This window comes from Salvia hispanica, chromosome 3 (assembly GCF_023119035.1).
Source record: "Salvia hispanica cultivar TCC Black 2014 chromosome 3, UniMelb_Shisp_WGS_1.0, whole genome shotgun sequence".
In the NCBI taxonomy this organism is placed as follows: Eukaryota; Viridiplantae; Streptophyta; class Magnoliopsida; order Lamiales; family Lamiaceae; genus Salvia; species Salvia hispanica.
In genome coordinates, this window is record NC_062967.1 from 5,722,442 (window position 1) to 5,741,744 (window position 19,303).

General features: G+C 38.2%; 3 protein-coding genes and 1 non-coding gene across 4 annotated transcripts; 2 read left to right on the plus strand and 2 right to left on the minus strand.

The window, feature by feature from the left end:
- Positions 1-100: 100 nt before the first annotated feature.
- On the minus strand, positions 101-5,557 carry LOC125212567 (squamosa promoter-binding-like protein 1). The gene is made up of 10 exons (XM_048112772.1): positions 4,585-5,557; positions 4,134-4,315; positions 3,432-3,997; positions 2,822-2,896; positions 2,583-2,690; positions 2,353-2,473; positions 2,096-2,237; positions 1,809-1,944; positions 873-1,496; positions 101-784 (listed from the first exon to the last, which is right to left on the minus strand). Exons 1-10 carry the CDS (start codon positions 5,127-5,129, stop codon positions 353-355), a joined length of 2,931 nt encoding a protein of 976 aa, XP_047968729.1. The 5' UTR covers positions 5,130-5,557; the 3' UTR covers positions 101-352.
- A 5,268-nt stretch (positions 5,558-10,825) lies between these two features.
- LOC125214470 (pto-interacting protein 1-like) lies at positions 10,826-14,928 on the plus strand. The gene is made up of 8 exons (XM_048115512.1): positions 10,826-11,082; positions 11,956-12,081; positions 12,551-12,798; positions 12,881-13,007; positions 13,607-13,880; positions 13,994-14,126; positions 14,233-14,319; positions 14,547-14,928. The coding sequence occupies exons 2-8, from the start codon at positions 11,997-11,999 to the stop codon at positions 14,676-14,678; spliced, it is 1,086 nt and encodes a 361-aa protein (XP_047971469.1). The 5' UTR covers positions 10,826-11,082; positions 11,956-11,996; the 3' UTR covers positions 14,679-14,928.
- A 421-nt stretch (positions 14,929-15,349) lies between these two features.
- Positions 15,350-17,434, plus strand: LOC125214469 (pectinesterase-like). Its single transcript, XM_048115511.1, has 2 exons — positions 15,350-16,516; positions 16,645-17,434. The coding sequence occupies exons 1-2, from the start codon at positions 15,511-15,513 to the stop codon at positions 17,337-17,339; spliced, it is 1,701 nt and encodes a 566-aa protein (XP_047971468.1). The 5' UTR covers positions 15,350-15,510; the 3' UTR covers positions 17,340-17,434.
- A 145-nt stretch (positions 17,435-17,579) lies between these two features.
- TRNAL-CAA lies at positions 17,580-17,663 on the minus strand. Its single transcript has one exon. It is a non-coding gene; the product is annotated as a tRNA-Leu (tRNA).
- Positions 17,664-19,303: the final 1,640 nt, after the last annotated feature.

Consider the following 19,303-nt stretch of genomic DNA (forward strand, 5'->3'; position numbering starts at 1 on the left):
GATTAGGTTCTCTTGACCATGCAAATATGTTGGAATTCATTTTGTTTTCCAATTCGGATTTTCGAAGAAATCCCCTAATTGTGCATCAGGAGCCAAGATATGGATTAATCAATTTGAATATAGAAGTGGCACACATTGCAGATTGGTTTTACAGTAAAATCGGAGAAACAATTCGACAAATATTACAAGATTTTAAGTTATTGTCATTTCTAGTAAAATGTGAAATCTGAACTAATGAACTATAGTTATACTCAGGTGCCTCAGCTTTACAGTTTTATAAATACACACACAAAGACTCATACACATGCACATACACAGACATTTAGTAGAAATGAAATTAGTAGAATGGATCTCAGCTAGAACCATACTCCAACATTTCCCAACTGAAGGGGCGGAACACGAACAGAACGCGCGGTGAGCTCTTGAAAAGAAGGGCGACACACACACAGACCGCGGCAATGGCCAGCATGGAGAGCATCGTGGGCCTGTAGAGCAGAGTCCGGCTGCCACTTCTGTAGGCGAGGTTTTGGGCACAGACACCACATGGTTTCGCTTGCGACCTTCCTGCAATCTCAAAGATGGCAGCAGTGGTGTTGGGTTTCTGGTTGACGCTGCTCTCGGAGAGAGTGTCAGATATGTCCACAACAACATGCCCGGAGGGTGCTTTCTTGTTCATTTTTCTCTGGACGAGGTGGATATAAGAATAGTGTCCTCGCAGCCGGGCATAATTCTCTGGTGTGAATCCTGTGCTGTCGAGGGCGCTCTTCCAAGCATCAATTCCCACCTGACAAGCAGTCACACATCTTATTTAATGTAACGAACACGCAATTAGTGAGTCCGTTCAGAGATACATGACAAAAGAAGAAGGTTACCTTTCCAGGATCATCAGTCAAAGCATCCAATATATCCTCAGATCCATCCCTACCAGCAGCTACATGAAGAGGTGTCAGACCTCCAGGTCCAGCAACATCGGGTCTAAACAAATAACCACCAACGAGGGATCCATACTCCGAACTCAGCTCATCTGCTATTTTTTCTGGAACATATCTCAACAGCATCGCCACTAGAGATCTTGAATTTTTCCGCACAGCTCGGTGGAGCAGACTCATTTCAGACATAGCAAACTTCAAGAAAGGTTTCTCTTCGGCACTCACTGTTCCAGAAAATAAGATCTCTAGGAGCTTATTTACGACAGAACACCATTCACGCTCCATTGAAAACTCCACAAGACACTTGAACCGTTCAAAAGGGAAAAATTCCAAGTTAGACTCTTCATTTCCATACCGGGACTTCAACTGATATTTGTGGAGAAGCCACCCCATTTCATGTATAAACTCCATGGCTTGGCTTCTTGCAGTAATTCTCCCCATTCCTCTCTGTAAATGGTCTTCTTCTATCAGTTCTATCTCTTTCTCTAGCATACAAATCTCAGCACAAACATTTTCCTCAGAAATTATGAAGGGATAGTAGCTGCTACTAACTCCATGATCTTCGACCTAATGTAAGGAATAATTCGTGTTACAAAAAAAAGGATTTTAGCTTTTCCAGTAATAGCATAAAAGATATAGTAGTACATTGCAAATAAACTCAGGTGTGTGTTCCTTGTGCTTGGCTCATCTGTATTTTATGGGATTACATTGCTTCAAGAGAGTCAACTCAATGCAGAAAACATAAATTAGCAGAGCAGCCACCATAGAAGAAAATTCGTATGATCGTATCATATTGCGGGTATATGTGATGCAACATATGTGAAACAGTATATTCTTCCTAGTGGAATGAAAAACTTTACAATGAGTACAATAGCCAACCTCTATAAAGCCTCTTCCAGTAACAGAGGGAATCGAACAGGAAAACTTGAGACATTGAACATGTTCAAGTGAATCAACATGTTCCATCGACTCACAATCAGTTTCCAGATAGTTTCCTTCCAGTGCACAGAGTAACCTAGAAAACAGAGGATAGCAATTCATTGTTGTAACTAATAGTAGTTGAACAAAACCTTACACATGTGAGAAAATAGTGTTTCCCAACTAGAGAAGGGAGGTCATGTATGATAAAACAATAATTGCTTATAAATTGCAATTCGAATAAATACCTAGAGGAAGGTCGGGATAAGTTGATGCCTTTGACGTTGAATTGGGCTTGCCCAGATGATACCACAGCAATGGGTCTGATGCTCAGAATTGAGCTAAAGCTATCAGTCGCAAGAGGCAAAGATGTATTGACAACTACCTGACCTGCACAGCCAAATAGTTCCAAATAAAATATCCTCCAATAAATATGTAACTGGTGAGTTTGCAATCCAAATAAAACATGTAGCAATTATAGTATAGGAGGAAGTCAGAAGAAAACCATTTTGGACAAATGCCATCTGGTTCTGCACCCTTGCATAGATCCATCCAGTACTCCAAAAATTGACATCATCAGAGAAATTCAGCAGCCTACTCAGACTGGAGCTCAGGTCACAATAGAGCTATCGAGAAAGAAAACAAACAGGAATATGGAAGCATCAGATTTTTGTCGACGCATGACCTCTAATGATTTCATAATCATGTTTCTCTAATACAATTATAAAATCATACCTCTTCCCATGCAGACTCGGATTGGCGAAGATATATAGTTAAAATGACACAACCTGGTCTGATGTAGCTCTCTATATCAGAAGGACTGTTGGATAACCAATCAAAAATCTGAAAATTCAATGTTTAGAAAGCTAATAGTCAGAATATAAGAGGCTGAATGGGAAGCAAAGCATTTACAGTTTGCAATCTGTGTCAGTAATAAAGATGTATGAGAGACAAACCGGTCGAAGTTAAAGTACCTGTGATCGCAAAACAATGGGAAAGTCACTAGGTTCTTTTCCAAATAGCTTGAACACAATGCGATCTGTGTGGCTCTGTTATAACAAAAGTCAAAGGAAGAAAATTTATAAATTTACAATTCAATAAAAGTTATAGGAGTACTGCTATAAAGCAATTTCCTACAGCATTTCAATTTCAACAATCAAAGGCCATTTCATATGGGATTCTGGGCATGGATATTGAATGGCCCATACAGTCAGAGAAAAACTAAAAGACAAGACAATCACTAGATGCTTCAGCCATCTACAAGACAAAAAGGAGAAAAACGACAAATAGACAGTGTTGGGACAGCAGAATACATAATTCTGAACTCTAACTACAAGAACTTGTCATGTAGACTCTTAAAGATTTTGATGAATGAATTAGTATATCTCCATGGACAACTTCTCCAAAACTGGATTTAAAAAAAAATTCTTTTTACATTTAAGGGAAATAACTAACTGTGTTTTGCTTAAGGATTTGATGGGCATGAAAACATGTAAGCCAACAAACCGCGTTTATTAGCACGTTAGTGTCCATTTAATGGTTCAACTTCTGCTACAATAAGTTCAATCATGCATCTTAGAATACCTGAGCCTCCCCACTGGAACTGGATGGGGACTGAGCAGATGCAGAGTCCGAATTTCCGCTAGTCTGAGGAGGACTTGATTGATGCGATTCTTGCTGCACCCATGAAGGGCACCCAACAGTAACGACACCTAGACCCTGTGGAGCGGTTGATCTTTCCATTTCATCCGTTCCATCATCCGAATCAACATAAATGTCATTCAAATCAAAATTATTCAGTTTGCATCCTCCACCAGAAGTCTCCAGCCCTTGAACGTACTGAGAACCAGCTTCTGTGTGCAGAACAATGCCTGGCCTCTGAGATGTGGCATGTAATTCGACATTTTTCTGTGGCATTTCATCACCAAGTGTTCTGCAATGCTCTTCTCTAGATGTTTGCCCTGGAGAGCCATTTGACAACATAGATACTAACTCGGACTTCCCAACTGAAGCCAAATTATTCAACAAATCTGGAGACTCTTGGAGATGTGCAGATATGTTTCTTTCCCAGTGGAGGGATCCCTGACTGGCAAGACCTTGAAGAAGATGAGACAGGAGATCCTGATCATCTCTGTGGTTCGACCTATTAGCTGAAAATCGTGGAAGTGGGAAGGAATTTGGTCATCTTAGACTTGGCACAGGGCCCAAAAGGTCAAAATATTGAACAAGAATTCTGCATATCGTATAACACGAATGCAGCCTTTCTGAAACAGAAAAGTTTCTTACAGTGCATGCTGGATAGGATCTTCAGTATGCTCATCAACAAGTAACTGCTCGTCTGGTTGTTATCCACAGGATTGGTATTACTGATATTGTCAGTTTGTGTTTTCCTCCTCCTCTTATTGTGGCCAGCCAAGCGCCGGCGACAACTTCTCTTTCCCTCGTCAAACTCTTGGAGTGCATGAAACCTGAAAGCACAAATTACATTACCTATTAATAGTATAGTAATATAAGTACATCATATAAACTACCTCCTCCAATATGGAACTTCAAGTAACACAATTAAGTTTTTAGCTTTCCATAGTTAGCCGGAAACATCATTTTCTCAATCATATCGCTCTTTCCAATCTATGAACATGAAATAATCCCCAAGATCATTATTGGCCTAATCAATTTTCAGCTCCACAGGAATCCACTCTAAAATTTAACCAGCCAGAAGAGCAAGAAGAGAACAGACCTGCTGCACTGCTGGCAGAAACGCTGCATTTGATTCCCCACGAGTGCCTTGCTAGCCTTGGAGTGCATCTGGCAGACTTTATGCCGTCTATGATAATCTTTCGCCTTACTCAAATCGGCGCCGCAGTCCTCAACCTGACAGACAGCTCCAGCTAACTTCGTCTTCTTCCCCGCAGCTGCTTCCCCATTCCCGGCCGTCGCGAAACCGCGGCCGCCGAGGTCCAGAGTCAAATCGGCCAAGTTACTGTTCTCGACCGCATCAGCTCGTCTCTTCTTCTCCAAATCCCTAGTATCTCGCTGCAATTCGTCCGAATACGACGAGGAAGTGTTGGAGGAAGCTCGAGTTGCGGAAATTCCAGTCTCGAGGGGGAAAAGCTGCTTGCTCTGATAATTAGAGGCGGCACCGTTGAGCGGCGTAGCAATGAAGAGGTCTCCATCCCATCTCCACTCGCTCGGATCCCATTCCAAGCTCCGCTTACTCACCGCGCGCAAATCGGATGGAATTCCGTAATAGAGCTGAGCTTCGCCACCGATTCCGGCTTCCATGGCAGCTAATTAGTGAAATTGAAGCACGCGAATTCAGGTAGAGCGCAGATCAGGAGCAGCAAATCAACCTAGCTTTACCAAATCAATCTGTACGGAATCATAAATCCGGATTGAGCGCGTACATCCTCGTAATTCCAGAACAAGCAGAGCACATAGAGTGAATTCGGCAAAGGAGGAAGGTGATTCGGAGGGGATAAAGGGAGGAAATGAGGAAATTCGAAATGGAGGCAGCAAAAGAGTAGGGTGATATCAGTTGAGAAAGTGAAAGAAGCAGTTGAGAGAGAGTTGGCAAGTAAGATCACGGCGGAGGAAGGGGGAGAATAAAGTAGAGAGAAGTTGGGTGGCGGGACGGTGGCGAAAGGTGCGGATGGAAGGTGGGTGGGATATGAAATGAATGTAGAGAGATGAAGAGAGAGGAGATGAGTGAGTGGTGGTTTTTTGTTTTTTATAAACACGGGGACTAATTTACTTTGTATTTTGGATGGGCCCACCTTGCATTTTCATAACGATAAAAGAGATGGAGTGTGGTCTCACTCGACTCGATGAAGCGCAACTCAGTTGATAAGATTTGTGTTTTGTATTTTGAATGGGCCCACCTTACATTTTCTTAATGATAAAGGAAATGGAGTGCGGTCACACTTATGAAGCGCAACTTAATTGATAAGAGGTGTGTTGGGTAGAAGTGCCGAGATCAAAATTAACGGATTAACTTTGGTGAATAATATTTCAATATTGTTTAATTCATGCTGGCTAGTTCGCTATTATTTTTAGAGAAATGCATTATTTTATTTAAGAAAACCTTTATTGTGTTCTTAATTTCTTATGTATTCAATGCAACTTTGATACTCCTATTTGATTGTTTTATCTCAGTGCTACAATGAAGTTCTTTCTTCACTTTTTTTAGTCTTTCTTATTTTTGCTTTGCATCTTGCAACACAAGGAGAATTTCATAAATTTTTTGTTCACTTTTAGTAAGTTTAATCCAATTTTAATCAATTTCACTTCATTTATTCACTACTACTATTCGAATTTTGTTCAATATATTTTTTCTCTTTCTTTTTTGCTCATCGCCACCATTGTCTTCCTCTTCTCACGATCGCCGCAATCGAAGGCGCGGTGGCCAACAATATCGAGGACCATTTAATTCATATGGACATTCTAACCGTAAGAAAAAAAGTTACAAATTTGTGCATTCCAATGCAAATAAATGTCTTAGTTCGTGTATAAAGCCAATTTTAGGTACTAGTATTCTTTGACACAATCCTTTCCTGGGTACAAAAAAGATAAAAGGCATACAAATAGGAGATTCCAAATCAATTACTACTATTATCTTTCAAATGAGAGAAGCATATCTTAATAAGGAAGGACTCAAAGACAATTGGTCCAACAAGTAAGGCAGCACCACCATTTTCTCACATTCGGTATCAAGTCGAGATAGAGTTATCACTCATATTCACTCACACCAACTGCACTACGTTTCGAAGAATACATGAAAAGATAAAAAGAGAAAGAAGTGACAGAGAGAGGTCGGCCACAAACAGTGGAAAAGATGCTATGCTTTGTTATTATGGAAAAATGGATTGGAAAAAGGAACATTTTATTTGTTCAGTATTCTATGCTCCAATAGTAACTTGTTCCCCTCTCTCTAAATTATTTGTCCCCTCTCTCTATCTCTATAATTTTTAGTATGATGAATAAATTTATCTTATGATGCTAAATTAATTATATTACGCCTTCCCTCACCGACCGGTAATGCTCCAAAAACCGTCATGGGCAAAAGGGACAATTTCACGTGTCACCGAAATTCTCATGGGCTGCTATTTCGATATTTCAAGATCATGCCATTGGATGCTATTCCCATTATTAAATTGTACTAGTACTAGTAACAAAAAAGTTTGTACACCTACATAACTTTCCGAATTACAACTTAAATTATTTACATATTTAATGTGGACTTTTTAAATTAGGGTGGGGATTGGGCACAACATACAATCATTTATTTCTTGAATTTATAAGACTTGTCACATAGTTTAGTGATAATATATGTGGTTGCGGTGATTTATATATTATAGAGGAGTCGAATCGCAAGTCAAGGTTAACAAAAAATGGTCCCTAAAACAAGAATTGAATAAAATTTAAGAATCAATGTAAATTTTCTCCTTGATTTGGACCAATCGATCTTGTACGAGATTCACATTTGATAGTTGGGTGTGTGAGGTATGTGTGGAATGGCACTAGTACTAGAGAGGCGTGCCAAGTTCGTTTTGGTCCCATTCTAGTAATGGAGTACTAGTACATTTAATAAATTAAAAAATATATAGAGTTGGGCCATTTAATTATCCATAAACGATGGAGTACAATTTAAATGGTGGGTGGGAGGTCCCATTTCTTGGTTGCTTATCATAAACAACAAAAAATTGAAAATACAATGAGAAAAGGAAAAGAATACGAAAAGGTGGAGCAACAGAACTAATACGAATCAATTATGAGGGCTTTGTTTGCTTTGACCGAACTATGCTGTGGGTCTCCGTCTAGTCCATTCTCATGAATTATATTGTCATGATATAAGTGAAGAAGTTAGTAAATTATATTAATGAAGTAGTACTATTTTACGATGGATTCAGGGAATAAAATTTGTCGGTGTCAAAAAACAAAGACAATATGATAATCATACATTGCAATTTGCAATGCATTGTCAGATAAAGACCGTAAATAAACTTCTAACCTCAAAAGACTAATACAGAGTTACCGCACTATAGGGTCGATCCGTTAATGCATACAACAAAAAATTTGAGGATAAACGGTGGGCCGCCAAAGGATGGAGGCATTGTAGTAAGGTAGAAGCAATCTGCAAAGGTCACATGCAATTGGACCCTCCCCTATTAACTAACACACACCATCCTCCTTCCTTGTCTCATTCCCCTCTTTTTTTCAGATAAATTATTTTTGATTTTCAATTTTTTCATACTTTACAAAAATTGTAGGAGTACTAGTATTTAAATATACCTACAAACATTATACTAGTAATTAGTTTTGTTTTTTTTTCACGAATTTAAACTATAAGTAAATTTCGATTTTTGTTCACTAATTTTTATTCATCAAAACAACATTTTATTTTGATTAATGATTGTCATCTATTTTGATGCCACAATACCAATTTTTGATACCATCCATCTGAATTCATGGAAAATATATTTGGGCATCAATTAGATTATGGGAGAGGTGAGAATTTAATAGTTGGTGAATAGTGGATTAATTATTAGAAAGAAAGACATTTCACAAAATAAAAATACAATAATGGGTGGAGATTATTGTGTAAAAAAATGTATGCCGCGAAATACTAATATTAATGTGATTTTGTGTTTGTTTCGTATTGTCTCTATTGATGTGCAAATGATTGGGAATTTGATTGCCCTGATTAATGAATATAGTATTAGTGGTGGTGGATACTAATTATAAATGGGGTGTTTTTTGGTTATTTATTTTTCATGATATAATAATTATAAACATTTTAAAAAGGCTGTCTTAGAGACAAGTAGTTGAATTGTCACATGAAATGTACGAGAAATTAGGGGAATGGTGCTATCTATCATTCAAAATGTTAGTATTAAAATTTAGTTCTATATATTTAGAGATGAATATTTGCCTAGAAAGTGGGCACATGAGTCCAGAACCCATTTGCATCACATATTTTTCGAAATGCCATCTATCTAGGCATTTATTTACTATTGTAGGATTCGAATAAAAACAAGGGAAGGGTCGTCGCATTTTGACATGTCATTTCTTACTTCTTAGTATTATGGATTTCAAGATCCCCTACAATTATTTCTTTGAAGAATATTGATGTTCTTTTGTTCAAAAATATTATCCCTGCTTTCTTTTTTTGAGAACATTTAATCTCTACATTGTTTTGTACTATCACTTTTATGTGGGCATTTATTTATTTTTTCCCTTTTAGGTTTGTGTAATGTAAACGAGATTTTTCAGAATAAGAAACTCACGAGTCACGACATTATTATTTAAAAGATTAATTTTTTCGATAGAACCATATTCACAATGTCGGAGATTAAAATATTTAATAATTTCGATAACTTCATGTTCAAACTTTACAAAACTAATTATTCAAAAAATTGACCTTGGTTATGATATTCAACAGTTTACATGAAATTACATATTTCACATATATTATACAATCGCATGTTATATTTTTCATAGGAATTGAAAACCACTTTTACCACAATATTATGAGTTTAATTCGAGGTGGATTTTTCAAAAATTTGGAAGGCAAGAATAGGGACAAGGTCACAAGGGAACATAGTAGATCCAACAAAGGAATAAATAATTTTGATCTACAAAACTATAGTAAATATTATAATCCAAATCTTTATGTGCATGGAGATGGAGATCTGCCCAATAGAGTGTGTTAACATGCAAAATTAGGTTTAAGATACCTTCCAACCTGACATTCGGTTTTTTGCCCAATTATTTTACAAACTATAGTCTCGAGACAAAGATGCTACAAAATTGATTTCCTCATAACATCACACATGCTGTCATATGCAACAGAATTATTTAAGCACTGGTCAATTTATAGTTTGTACAACACTATTATTATTTTAAATAAAGTAAGAATCATTGCTCAGATGATCTAAAATAAGGTATTTTTAATTTCTTATAATTTGAGTTTATGATCTCACATTGCAAGATACCTTTTTTAATTTTAAAAAGTAAGAATCCATTTAGTCGAATTCACATGGAAACTAGGATTATATATTATATTAATGGTTGTGATATTTATTGACAACTTGCCCAATTGTAGTCTCCATATCTAAGAATGATGCACCATCTATTAGTTGCAAACTTTTATTTTAGAGATACATGCATCTATTAGTTGCAAACTTTTATTTTAGATTTTTAATAAATGCATTGAGTGTAAATATTAGTATTCATTAAAGAGTTATTTACTGAAAAGGGAAATGTTATACGATGTTGTTTCATTTTATTCATTTTTTGATTTTGATATAATTTGGAAAAAAATATAACCACGCAAGTACCAAATTTTAAGATATTAAAAGTGAAATCAAATTAATACATTAACGTGAATTAAAAAAACGATGTTGACGATAATCCTGACATTAATCTTATAGAAGAAAAAGTGAAAGCTTTAATAATTGGAAAGCCACATTTATCTTACAGAAGAAAAATGAAATATATAATATATTTGGAAAGCAGTTAAACAGAATAAAGTAGTTTGTCCGAATATGACCTATTAAGCCCATATTCATTTAGCACGGGCTCAAATATGTCTGCCTACAATTAGAATTAAGTAAGTGCATATTATAATATATTTGGTTAAATTATGTGGTTGCCTATGTTCTTTTAATATCTTCTCGTTTTGTCTGAATAAATTATACTAGTATACTCGTTCTTTTAATTTTTTTAATTGAGATATGCAGAATCACGAAGTCTGTAATATTTTCGAAAATTTGGCCAATAAAATATATTTTCGTATAGTTGAATTTAGTGAACTTTCAATTAAAGCAAATCCACTAATAAGGAGAGGAGATTCCTATTTAACTATTTATGCTCATAAATCACAGTAGCAGAATAGTCAAAGTCAAAGTCCGGCTGCCTTTCCGATTGAAATATACACACACAGCGAATCAGAGTCGTTGATGATGACTCATCCAACGGTTACAATTAATCGGATCATTATTATTTTCTTTTGTAAAAGCTAGTCCGCATTTTGGCTTAGTTAATACCCTTCTTCATCGCCGGTTTCGGGTTCTGGATCTTCTCTTTTCTCACCGTCCCCAAAATCACGCCACCACGCCTCTCTCTCTTCGTGATTCCGCTGCGGAGGAGCTGCGGAGCTTGCCTCGCTTGAAGAAGGCGCAAGCGCTTGATTTGCATTTACTTCAATCGCCTCCGATCGGTTTAATTTTCTGAATTTGTGAGTGTTTTTTCTTGTGTTTTCTAGCAGAAAATTGTATGGTTGTTAACTCATTCACTGATTTCAGCTCGTTTTGATCTCAATTTCACCGCATCGTTGTTGTTTTTTTCTTTCAGCTGGAACTGTTACTGGTGCTAATTCAGTTATGTTCTTCAGTCTAAATTATTTGTCGTTGAATCATTTTGCGAGATCTGATTGACGTTTTCAAAGCCTAATCGAATAGGTTTCGAGCTCAGAGTTGATATAAGACTGTCAATTTTACTTTTGCTGATACCAATTGAGTTAAATTACAATGGTTTCGGGTTTAGAGTTGATAGAAGATTTTCAATTTCACTTTTAAGTTCTGTTGCATCATGTTTTTCCCCTTAAGTTGCTTTTCCACTTGATGTGAATGTATAATTTAAGTTGTATAACAATCAAGTTTCTTTGTGAAGTGCCGGAGGAGGCAGGCAATGGATGTTTTAGCCGATAAAATGTCTCAAACTTTATTGACAAAATTGGCAAAATTAGCTTGATAGCATAACCTACAATCAGAAACATATCAGACATATTAACTTTGAAATGCTTTCAGCATCATTGGCTAGAATTTAGATTTCTATGAGGCCATGGTCTGAATGCACTGCACACCTTCTTGAATCGACTGTTGTTACCTCACTGTCTGTCTCAAAGAAGTATGTACTAGGACACAATTTCTTCTGAGGATAAGCTGACTAGATGTAAAAACTCGCCGAGTATTATTTCGTATTTGAGTTATATATGCATGGCTAACTATTAGTTGCTGTAGTGATATCGGTTACTGACCTTGTGGCTAACTTTTTTCCATGAAATTGACTGTTAAAAATTCAAACTCACATCATCATTTATCTTGCTCAGCCAATATTGACATTTGAGAAGATCCTTTGGTTGAACGAAATATGAGTTGTTTTGGCTGTTGCGGAGATGATGAGATCAATAGAAATGCCGATGGTGGAGGCCCATACCCAGTAAAAACCGCAGCTGGTAATTTAGCAATCTTTATAGTCTTTCACGCAGAAAATTTGTTAGCTTTTATTTTCTTTTCACGTTTCAACATTTTGTGAAAATATACACGTTAAATCTTTCTATATGACCCCTAAAAAGAGCCTAATTTAACATCATGCTATAGCTTTGGTATACAGCAATCGGTTTGATTTCTGGTGTTTATCTAATTGGATTTTGTGAAGCTTATTTGCTTGGTGCTCAAATTTTAGAAGTTGACCTTTTTATACCCATATGGGGTAGTGTCTGTGGGTTTCTCAAACACCATCTACTGAATATTGGATTTGATACTGGTCTCTTTTTTTATTGTAAAAATAGGTGTTCATTAATCAGTGTAGGTCTGAGATGTAGTAGTTTTATAGTCATGACATTTTATTTGCTTTAGCTGGACATGATTCCTTCTGGTCATTGTTGTTGTGAAGATTTTTGTAAACCAAGACTTTTTTGGTAGGCCATGCTGGGAATTATCACCCTACTGAAGCCACATCTAAGGATCAAGCTGTGAAAATACAGCCTATTGCAGTTCCGTCAATTCCCGTGGATGAACTCAAGGAAGTTACAAGTAACTTTAGCACAGATTCCTTAATAGGGGAAGGCTCATATGGAAGAGTTTATTACGGAATTCTTACTAATGGTCGAGCTGCAGCCATAAAGAAGTTGGATGCAAGCAAACAACCAGATGATGAATTCTTAGCTCAGGTCTCTTATGAAGATTTATTCTAATTCTTGTCCTTGGAAGAAAGTATTGGATATCTTAAATGTCATACTTTTGAACTTTCAGGTATCCATGGTATCAAGGCTTAAACACGAAAATTTTGTGGAACTACTTGGTTATTCTGTTGATGGAAACCAACGTGTTCTGGCATATGAATTTGCATCTAATGGATCTCTTCATGACATCCTTCATGGTTTGTGAAACGCCTAACACTTTGTTTTGACTAATGATTGAAAAATGATGTTTCATGTATAACACAGTTAAAATAATCATTTATTCAGTGAATGTGTTCGCTTTCTATTGTATCTTGTTTATGTTTTTCCCCTATTACATCATTACATCTTTTTGTGTAAACAGTATTACGATAGGGAAGCATGTGCTGACTAATTGAAGCAGCATGATATGCTCTATGTTTTGCTGTCTTGGGCATTCTTTATTTGCATTTGGTTTCAGAAGCTCTTTAGACTGCTGAAGCCGTGTATCTTTGTCATGGATCTTGATTTCTCTCTCTCTATAGATATAATGATAACTATCTATGAAATATTGGTTAAGAATTTTATGAACTAAGTTTTGGTTTAGATGGAGTCATAAATAGTGTAGACAAATCACATCTTGATTAAACTTAAGTTTTAATTGTTTTTTCAGTGTAAATCATTTGTTGAGAGATGCTACTGCGTAATTAAAACAGATTTTATGTCCTCATGGCCCAAACCGCCTAAAGTCGTGAAATGCAAGGTTATTATAGTTTATGAGGTATGAGTTGCATTTTTAAGTTACTGATCTATTTTACAGGAAGAAAAGGTGTTAAAGGAGCACAGCCTGGTCCTCTTCTTTCTTGGGCTCAACGCGTTAAAATTGCTGTGGGTTCTGCTAAGGGCCTTGAATATCTTCATGAGAAAGCACACCCTCATATTGTCCACCGTGATATAAAGTCCAGCAATGTACTAATTTTTGATGAAGATGTAGCTAAGATTGCTGACTTTGATCTGTCAAATCAAGCTCCCGATATGGCAGCACGTCTTCACTCTACTCGTGTCCTCGGGACATTTGGATATCATGCTCCAGAGTGAGTCGCTTTAGGTTCCGCATAAGTGCATCTGTTCTCCTGCCCAGTTTCTCTCTCCACATAGACATTTGCTAGAAATATGCGTTCATATCTTCCTTTTTTTGATATGGCAGATATGCGATGACTGGACAGCTGAACTCAAAGAGTGATGTTTACAGCTTTGGCGTCGTCCTTCTGGAGCTCCTTACTGGCCGCAAACCCGTTGATCATACATTACCCCGTGGGCAGCAAAGCTTAGTAACATGGGTACTGCACTCACTTCCCCCCACCCTCCACACCAAATTAAGCTAGAAAACTCTCTCTCTCGTTCTCGCACTATTTTGCCTTGTAATTCTGTTGTTGGATGTTCCAGGCTACACCAAAACTGAGTGAAGATAAAGTCCGGCAATGCATTGATGAGAGACTACAAGGAGACTATCCTCCCAAGGCTGTTGCTAAGGTAATTACAGAATCTCTCATCAAACTAATAACTGAGTTGCATTTTGCATGTGGAACTCGTTTGTTAAGTATAAATTGCGAGCTTAAGCATGATATGTAAGGTAGTCATCCACTATTCTTGCTAACGAAATAGAGGCTTCACACACACACACACACGCACATTTAGGTGTCACAATGAAGATTTCATATATGGTAATAGATGGGTATGAGATCATATATTGAATGCAGATGGCTGCTGTTGCTGCTTTGTGCGTACAATATGAAGCTGATTTTCGGCCAAATATGAGCATCGTGGTGAAAGCGCTCCAGCCTCTGTTAAATACTCGTGCTGGACCTACTGGTGAAGCTGGACTCACATAAACAAGATTCTATCTCTCATTCATCTCCCCCCCTCTCTATATATATTTGGCTCAAGATTTTGACGAAGCAGGAATTCTAGTATGATTATCCGTTCTTCGTTGTGATTAATATTAATTAAACAATGAGAGTCCCCTGAGGCATGTATTATTTCCATTATTTTTACCTTGTCAACTCAACGTGTATTATAATGACTTGAAATATCCCTGTATTTGACATTCTTTCAAGATGTGACACTTGCCTACCCTTTTCATATTATATGCATTACGATTATTGAAAATTAGAATTCTGATTTTTATTACACATGTAATAAGTATTTAGAATGTTGAAGGCAGCTTGGAATGAGTGAAGTAAATACTAGTAATAAAATACTACTACAAAACGACCTTCAGATCACACACACTTTTAGTATTGATTTTACATTTTTGTAATACTAGTCCAAGTCATTATAGAGTATATTAATTGTACTCAAAATAAGTAATGACACGGTGATAAACACCGAATTTTAAGTGGAGATGCTAACTAGAGGCCTCCCATTAATCTTGCTAAGGTATGTACATAATTCATCATTCAAATTTAGCTTTTCTCCTACACCATTATCTATAGCTAAAATTCCGTTTAACCATTTGTTAAAACTCTATAAAAATGCAAGTGGTAATCCATTTATCTCACCACCCTTTCCATACCAGGGTAACTGGTTGGTTCCTCCATCAATAAACTTTTTCCATCTTCGCTTTCCCAAACCTATCACCTGATCATTCAGGTGATAGATTAGAATTTCCTAACGAAAGTAAAGAAAAAAAATATATAATAGTAAAAATAATAATTAAAAAAAATGGGTGCGGCCAAGATTGCGGTTCCTATAGTGTCACTTCTACTAGTGGTAGGAGTAGTGATCGGTGTAATTGTAGTGATAAAAAGCAACGGTGGCGAAGCCGAAGAGGCGAAGAATCTGAAGACGCCGTCGATGAAAATGGTCAACTCCATTTGTGGGCCGACGGATTTCAAGGAAGCATGCACTGCTACCTTGGAATCCGTCGCTAAAAACGCCTCCTCCACCCCCAGCGATTATATTCGCGCGGTGGTGGAGGCGGCCCTCAAGGAGGTCAACAATGCATTGTTGGCCACCAACAAGGTCAACGTTGACAAGTCCAAGGACGAGTACGACCACGTCGCAGTGGAGGACTGCAAGCATCTCCTCGACTACGCCGTGGACATGCTGCAGGGCTCCATCGCGGCGGTGAAGGCTGCCGACCTGGCCGGTCTCCGGGAGCAGCAGCACGAGCTGCTGAGCTGGATGACGGCCGTCTACGCCTTCCAGACGACCTGCACCGACCAGATCAAGAGCCCCGAGTACAAGTCTGCCGTGGAGAGCGGGATGCTCAACGCCACCCAGCTCACCCACAACGCGGTCAACATCGTTGCGGAGCTCACCGAGATGCTGAAGCTCTTCGACGTGAAGCTCCCCACGAGCAAGCAGGCGACGCTGTCCCAGCGCCGCCTGCTTGCTTTGGACGACGGGTTTCCGTACTGGTTCGGTGCCGGTGATAGGAGGCTATTGGCCAAGCAAGCGGCTGGGCAGCTGGTGCCGGATGTCGTCGTGGCCAAGGACGGAAGCGGGAAGTTTAAGACCATCAAAGATGCGATAAACTCTTACCCGCCCAAATTCAACGGGAGATTCGTGATCTACGTTAAGGCCGGTGTCTACGACGAGCAAGTCATCGTTGATAAGAAGAAGCCTAACATCTTCATCTATGGAGATGGCATTGCCAAAACAATCGTCACCGGAAGAAGGAACTACGCCAAAATGAACATCGGTACCATGCACACCGCCACCTTTGGTAACTAATCATTACTACTTACAATTATTATCGTGTGCGTGTTGGCCTAGTGGCAAAGTGATTATTGACTAAGGTCAAAGGTCAATGCCCTGTTTATTTACTTTACTAATCGAAAAAATTATCTATAGCAAACGAAGCTCCCGGATTCATTGCGCGGGGGATGACCTTCCGCAACGAAGCCGGTCCCGAGGGCCATCAGGCGGTGGCCTTCCGGTCCCAGGGCGACAAGACGGCGATGTTCGACTGCAGCTTCGAGGCCTCTCAAGACACACTCTACTACCAAAATCTGAAGCAGTTCTACCGCAACTGCCGCATCTACGGCACGGTCGACTTCATCTTTGGCAAGGGCGACTGCGTGATCCAAGACAGCCAGATCATCGTGCGAAAGCCCCTGCCAAACCAGTTCAACACCGTGACCGCAGACGGCAGGGAGATCCAGCGCGGTAGCAACGGCCTCGTCCTGCACCACTGCTCCATCGTCCCCGACGACTACCTGTGGCCGGTGAGGTTCGAGATCCCGACGTTCCTAGGGCGGCCGTGGAAGCCGGAGGCGCTGACGGTGGTGATGCAGAGCACCCTGGGGGACTTTATCAGGCCCGAGGGGTGGAAGATTTGGGATGGATCCACCAATCACAAGACATGCCTTATGTATGAGTATGGAAACAGCGGTCCCGGGGCGAAGACGAATGGCAGGAACAAGGATTTCTCGGGTTTCAAGGTGATCAGCGCGGCTGAGGCGGCGAAGTTCGCACCCGGACAGTTCCTTCATGCCAATGAGTGGCTGCCGCAGACCGGTGTGCCTGTGCAAATGGGGCTGTATTGATTAGTTTGGTTGGATTGGCCTTAAGTTAACTACGCTCACTATGTAACATCGATGACACTATTGGGATACTATCAATGCAATCTTGGTTTTAATAATTTTTTTTGATTTGGTAAACTTCATTTTTAACAACAGACATGTTGAAAAAATTAATAAGAGCGCTCATATTCTATACTCTGTATTACTTTAATAAACAAAATGTATTACTCCTAAAAGAACATATTAAACCAGTATTATAAAAATTGTCAGAAGTGGGATTTGAACCCACGCCCTCTCTCGAAGACCAGAACTTGAGTCTGGCGCCTTAGACCACTCGGCCATCCTGACTGTTTGTTTACCAATCCATTTGTAATTATACATAACAAATTCATATTTAACAGATTGATTATTCGACCAAAAGAAGAAGAAGAATTTTAAAAAAATATTATATGTAAACATGTTATTTCCCTTCATGTAGGAACTAGATTCTTTTTTGTTTATTTTCACAAATAGTCTTGTTTTTCTTTTGAAATTCAATCAACATATATGTTTAATGAATTCCATTTATAATGTAGATGGGTTAAGTTTAATTGAGATCAAGTTATGTTGTTAATTTTCAAGAAATTTTCTAAAACTCCTACTACTACTATTTACCAACCCCATGCAAAGTAAAATTCTTGCATTCTACTCATATCAAGATACCCAAGAAACATGTTTTGTGTCCATTTTGAACTTGTTACCATCTTTTTTCCTAATTAGTGTATTCATGCACACACATTTTACTAGAAGATGTGATAGTCTATATTGGGAGATTAATAATGTTATAATTCACCGACTTATGTATTATTGGTAGATGATGTGGTCTAAATTGACAAGATAACATATAATATCTGTAGTCTTACCATAGCTAGCAAATATAATATTATCTGTCTATTTCTCATTACTTACCACCACAAAATGTAAACTAAAGGTTGCTATCTACCTAGTTTTATACTGTTGGTAGTTATTTAAGTGTAGACTTATTTGGTTTTCAAAGTGGAAACAGAGTAATGGTGGAGTCAGGGGAAGCTGCCTATGGGTGGAGTTGGGAGGAGAACAAGCTGTTTGAGGTGGCGCTGGCGGTGGTGGATCAGAAGCATCCTCACCGGTGGGAGGCCGTGGCGGCTGTGGTGGGAGGGCGCAAGACGGCGGAGGATGTCCACAGACAGTATCAGATTCTGTTGCAGGATTTGCAATGGATTGAATCAGGCTCTTTGGATCATAATTTGAACTATTACAGCACTCTCATGTGAAAAAGGCATATATATGTATATATATAGACTATAGTAGTTGTTGTGTTGTATGTATTCTTGGGTAGCTAAGTTGCTCTGTTTCATACTTGATATAATTACAATGTAAAATGGCTAGAGGTGTGTGTGTGTCTAATGATATTTTTCCATGTTTATTTGATGGATGTTCCTTTTAACTCTGATTTCATTGTTTAAAGAGAGTGTTGTTACCAACTAAGAGAGTGTGTTGTTGAGTTTCCGTTAATAGATCGGGGTTCAAATTATCACATGATGAATGAATAGTTATTAATCATTTTTATGAAAAATGAATAAAACTCAGGCAATAATGAGTTGGAAAAATGATAAGGTTAAATCACAACGGCATAACTTTCAAACGTGGTGAATTCAACCATAGCTTTTATAACATTCACAATTGTCTCGTAGTACGTTTTATTTTGAGACAATCTGTTGGGACGATTGTGGATTTCGAAACACCATTTTTTTCATATTAAAGCCAATGGCCAATGCATATGGACAGGACACTTTAGTATGTGTGAAATACATCAATGTCACGCCATTAGATACCGCTACCTATTGCCAAAAAAAAAAAAAAAAAATCTTTAGGCTGACCAGTATAAAATTTTAGATTTAATTCATCATATTTGAATTAATGGAACTAACAAAAGTCAACGAAAATTATGGTTTGAATGAAAAACGTGG